This window comes from Aplysia californica, unplaced genomic scaffold (genome assembly GCF_000002075.1).
Source record: "Aplysia californica isolate F4 #8 unplaced genomic scaffold, AplCal3.0 scaffold00510, whole genome shotgun sequence".
Taxonomy (NCBI): Eukaryota; Metazoa; Mollusca; class Gastropoda; order Aplysiida; family Aplysiidae; genus Aplysia; species Aplysia californica.
The window spans coordinates 62424-68377 of NW_004797780.1; the positions used below are offsets into that span (position 1 = coordinate 62424).

At 42.9% G+C, this 5954-nt stretch overlaps 1 protein-coding gene across 1 annotated transcript in view; it reads right to left on the reverse strand.

The window, feature by feature from the left end:
* The window catches only part of LOC101863210 (ectonucleotide pyrophosphatase/phosphodiesterase family member 5), a gene marked incomplete in the record, with an annotated part of 16289 nt that overhangs the window by 5753 nt on the left and 4582 nt on the right, over positions 1-5954 (reverse strand). The window contains 2 exon segments of the mRNA XM_013086832.2: positions 250-527; positions 3456-3605. Of these exon segments, the coding sequence (XP_012942286.1) occupies positions 250-527; positions 3456-3605 (428 nt within the window).

Below are 5954 nucleotides of genomic sequence, written 5' to 3' on the forward strand. Positions count from 1 at the left end.
GGGGTGAGCTTGTGTGTCCTTTTTTCTCGTTCTTTGATCTTCAACTTTTAAAAAAAGAGTAATAAAAGTTAACCCATAGTACATACTTACAAAAAGAGTAAACAAGACCAACAGACAGATAGAGAAGCAGACACAGATAAGCTTTCAGATCTCTAGAGAAAAAAATATGTGGAGAAAACAACAGAAACAGAGGAAGAGGCGGGAGCTACGGGGAAGGCGGACAGAGCGCCTGAGTCGTGTAGCACATACAACGATCCCCGCTGTTGTAAGCTCCGAGACCAGCAATCCCAAAATACAGTCCATTCTCTCTATGACAGGGACTAGCTGGGGGTTATCTGGTCCTAATGCATGTCCACTGTGGTCAGGCTCGTCGAAGTAAAGCAAGGCCAGGTCGAAGTCGTCACGTGACATCCACGAGACCACTGTGCGGACCCGATGCTCGTACTCTACTGAATCATTGTAGTCCCTCCACTCATCCGGCAGAAGACCGTTGAATGGGCTGGAGCTGCCCGGCCAGAAGTAGACGCCTTTGACATGAGGAAAGACATGGAAGAGACGGGACTGTGATTTACATCTGCGTCGATTATATGAAAAAGAAGCTGTGATACCGGTATTGACTCCAGAGCATAGGCTAAACAGTTTCTTTTTGGCAGTTTATTTGTTGGAGTTTTTTAAAAGTTTTAGTAAGAAACTTGCAACACATAATTAGGTCATATACGTTCCAAAAATTAGGCGAGGTGTTACAAGAGAGAAACAAACTTAATATAAAAAAGGGGAGGAAAGGACGATTGATTGATTGTCGTGTCCTAGTGGTTAGGCTCTCAGACTTGCAACCGTAAGGTCGTGTGTTCAAATCACGCCAGGGGCCCGACATTGGGTATTTGGGATAGACATTTATGCGCGACGCGTTAAAATTTTCAGCCGCGGGCGACAAAAGCCTCAAAACTGTGTCCTTATGCGCGACGCGACGTTTAGACCTGGCAATTCACAGAAGAGAGACAGTGGCAAATGTTTAATGTCAAGATGGACAACGAAGTACAAAGTCCGTCAGATGGGAGTTCGACGAGCCGCTGACATTTTTTATTCCGCACATGACCAATCCCGCGTAAATTTTCCTCCTCCTCTTCCTCCTCCTCCTGCTGCTGCTGCTGTCCGTTAAAAAAACAAAACAAGAAAAGATTTACAAAACTTGCATTGGGTCGAATTGAAGATGAACATTCTACGCACACACACACACACACACACACACACACACACACACACACACACACACACACACACACACACACACAAACACACACACACATGTACACACACACACTCACATATACACACACATACATACATACACACACACATAATATACACACACACTTCCACCACCACACCACACACGGCGTGTCGACCGACACTCCTTGGCTAGGTATTTTGACCAATGGTGAGGCTCTAAACCTGTCACACCTCCTGTCCGTCACACACGACAAGACCCTCGATAGCCTCATGGACCGATCGCAGGCGACAGCCGCATGCGACTGGACGTCGCGTCGCATGTAAGGAGATGGTTTCTTTATAATAATCTTGTCGCGCATAAAGAAACATTAAGCTCTTACGCGAGATTTCCTCCCTTCACCCAGGTGGGAATGATGGGTACCCAGCAAGAGCACCCCATTATCACTTCTCGGCCTTTTGGTTAAGATCAAAGGTGGTATCTGTTCTCAGCTTCTCCTCTGGCCTTGTGCCCACTGGTTTAGCAAAGCGGATACTGCACCCGAGGGACGGAGAAATCTGCCCCTCTATTATATCGGGTGGACGGTTATCCATCTATAGACAGTGAAAGATCTTGTCAGTTTGTTAGTGTGTGAGAGCTTAATCAGCTGCTTGCACTGTATGCTTCCTGGGAAGCTGAGAATGTTTCTGAGTGGTCTATGGTCTGCTAGGGTAATAATATAGTGTAAAGCGCATAGAGCAGGGACATGTGCTATTCAAAGCATTGATTATATATATATATATATCAATAGAGTAGCAATGATACTATATGTGCGGGGGGGGGCATGGAAAGTTTTTTTTTTTTTTTTTAATGCTATTATTCTCTTTTTTTTTTTTTTAAATTATTATTTATTATTATGTTTGATAGAAAAGAAGGAGCAAACCACACCAGAGCACGCGCCAACCACCAACTAAGATTTACGTCTGCGTTGACAACATGAAAAAGCTACTGACTCGAGAGCATGAGCTAAACGGCTTCTTTTTGGCAATTGGCATGTTCTTATTGACTTTTTAAAAAAATTAGAGGCCTCTCGTGGCCTAGAGGTTAAGGTGCTCGCCTCTCATTCTATAGGTCCCGGGTTCGAATTCTGATAGCGACGGAAATTTTTTTTCTCTAAAATTGTCTCCTTTCACCTCCTTTCCGGCTCTCTAGCAATGTTCTGTCGTCTGCTTTGGTCTCCACTTTCTGCCCTCATCCCCTCACCTCCTTTGCCCCCCTCCTCTGGGCTCCTGACTCTTTCTGCAGCCTTTCTACTGCTAATTCTTGGCTCCTTCTTTCAGCCACACCCCTGATCTTCTGGTAGGAAAGATCTACACCTAGCCTTCTCGGACAAGGGCGAAAAATCTCGGAGGTCCCGTGTGCAAGTTGTACAAGTTAAAGATCCCTTGGAGGTCCGAAATTGATATGAGTAGGCTTCGGACGCCACCCGGGCAAAATGCAAATTTCCTACCAACTGAAAATGTTTAATGTGTCCTGCGTGCTCATATGACCCTATGCAGTTGAGAGGGCCGTAAAACACTAACCAAACAAAAAAAACCTCACGAAATGTCAACACCGGTTACGTCTTCAACATACGTTTCCGGGAGGACCTCGCCCAATCCACCATGTACGTGACACAGGAGTGTGGAAAGAGAACTGCAACCCACCCGTCTGTTCTAAAACGCTTGCTGGTGAACGGGAATTTGCGCCATGCACAAGTTATTTTTTTTAAATTATTATTATTATTAGTAGTAGTAGTAGTAGTAGTAGTAGTAGTAGTAGTAGTAGTAGTAGTAGTAGTGTTTGTTGTTGTTGTTGTTGTTGTTGTTGTTGTTGTTGTTGTTGTTGTAGTTTTCACTCAGCGCTTTTTTGGCCATTTGTTCTTTTGTGAGTAGACAGTTTAAAATATAAACATTATTTCACTTATTTTCAGTGCTTGTTTCTAATGCGTTTCCAATCTGTGTGTTGGTATAACACCCTTTAACTTAAGACGATTGGTCTTAGAGGCTAAAACAGCACATGGACATGGATGGCTGGTGCCTCTATAAATAAATCATTGATGGTCAGGTCAGGTCACGAATGGTCCTGCCCTTACAACCATATACATGTAGTGCATCCTTCAAAACTGCTATCGAGTGATAACCCAGGGAACAGTTATGGATAAACAACAATTATTCCACAAGGTTCAGAGGCCAGAAAAGATATTTACCGACTTTGAGGCCTGCTTTTTTGGCAGTTGTCCATATCGGCTCCGACCCATTCCACCACTTGGGGTCTGTAGTTCCCATCCCGAAGGTCTCGTTGTAAACCGGATCGTACATGTTATTGGCGACAATTCCATGGGTTTCTTCGTAAGTGCCTGAGGAAGAAATGAACTTTTGGAATTGATTGTATCTTTTAGTAAGAGTTTTACGGCACAATTAGGTCATACAAGTGCCGAAGACTACGTGTGTTACTAGATACCAACTTACGAAGAAAAGAAGGAAGAGAGATAAGGACGACAGATGTTTGATAAGTACTAAGGAGCAAACCACACCAGAGCACCCGCAAGCCACCCGCTATCAATCAGGACAGCAACCAAAAAATCGGCCCACGGGAGATAACTTAATTGTACGATTATGTCATGAAGGTTACCGATATCAGGATCAATTCTGGCAAACTTTCTTTACGAGAAAGTGTCTCGTAGATCATGTGGTTTTACACGATATTCAAAGAGACTTCCCTCACCCCGACCTCTGTGGATTTGAGCAACGAGCGCTGCCCTTCTTTCGTGGGTCGTTGCTCTTACCAGTCGTAGACCTAATTTCTGTGTGTCTCAGCAAGTCAAGTTTGAAATACGAAGTACGAGGTTAGCATTTTGATCATGAAAGGACAGGTTTCAAGCTACAAACGCTAATCTAGATTTTAAAGAATGAATATATACATGTAATACAACACGCAGACTATCTAAAGCATAGGCAAGCAGGTATTTATGACACATTAGGAAAACAAGAAGTAATCAGTATACAGCATCTAGTCAGTACCTACATGTGTCGACTTGTAAGAGTTTAATGTGCAATGGTGGGGCATAGAGCAGGACTAACAAGATTGTGCCTGGAGGATTGAACCTAACCCCCCCCCCCTCCCCACCCAACTCTTTTACATCGTAAATGGTTGTTTCTTAATTAAGTACCGAAATAATCAGTTAAAACCGTTAAGACTGCTTCAGAATCTTCTTAAGTTACATGCGGTGAATACACACACTTGCTCATTTATCCAATCACCGTTGTCACCGCTTACAATGATAGTAACCTAACAGCCAATCAAATGTTATTAGGGTTCAAGAAAGGATGAGCCCGTTCACACGGTCCTTTAGTATTGAATCTTTTTTCTTTTTTTTTTCTTTTTTTTTGGGGGGGGGGTTAAAAAGGAAAAGGAAAAGATAACAATGGCTAAAACTGTAGTTAAGAGAAAAGACTCGTTCTCTCCAAGCCCTGACAATGGGGTTTAAGTTCATGACACACTTTCCCTAGAGACCCAGTAACCAACACTGTCCAAAACGTTCATTGGGCCCTCGTCAGGAAAGTATAATATTGCTTTCTGCGACTACACGGCCTAATCCTGTAAGGTTGTATGTGTGTGTGTGTGTGTGTGTGTGCGTGCGTGTGTGTGAGTGTGTGTGTGTGTGTGTGTGTGTGTCTCAGTGAGTGTGTGTGCATGTCCCAGTGAGTGTGTGTATGTGTGTCACTCACAAACGTGCACGCACTCACACACACGCGCACAGATAGACAAACACCAGAATACACATTCACACATATCTAGACTTTCCATCTGAAGGGGGAAATCTTGTTTTTGAACTCAACATAACCTCATTTCAGAGCCCGACCCATATCTTGATCCATCTACCAACACTGGACACGTGTACGCGAAACGTGGTTCAACATCTTCCACTGTTTATTATCTCTACGTCCAGGGTCACAGGGAACTCTTCTGGTTTCCGTCCGTAAAAGGCATGATAAATTATGCTGTTTAGTATTATCTCTGAGGCACACAGAAACAGCTTCGTCAAACAACAGTCTACCCACTTCAGTATTTTCTTATCTCCAAATTCCATTATCTCTGTCAAGACGGCAAAAAGCACAGGAGAATAAATATGAAACGGACAGCTCGAATTCAAAGCGAAAAAAGCAAGAGCAACCAAAAAGTCATCGCAAAACAGCATAACAAGTGCAAATTATTTTACAACGTTGCAGGATCTAAATTGCTGGATGAGTAAGCCTAGCTGGAAATGTACTGTTGATCTAAACATTGTATCGATGGGGTGTAAAAATATCTATATTAAAAGTGAAATGTAATTGGCGTAAGCGGTACATTTTGTTCGTAGATTTTAACCGTAAACGATTTCACATGGTACAATCAGAATAAGGCTATGGCAGTCTCTATCTGACAATTGTTATACTGACATTTAATAACACCCTTATTGTTTACTTCTATGGCCCTCAGTATACTAATTTGAAGCCATTTCTACAATCCGTGAAGATACTTTCCATGTTGAAAGTTATGGAGTGAGCAACTGAACAACATGTTTTAAAAGAAAGTGCAATGAACAGGTTTGTTGTGCACAGCCTCAACACATAAATTATGTACTTTAAAAGGTGCAAAAGTGAAGACCAGAAGCAAAGAAAGGAGAACATGTTGAAGGCCAAGGTACAAAAAGACATGTCGGGGG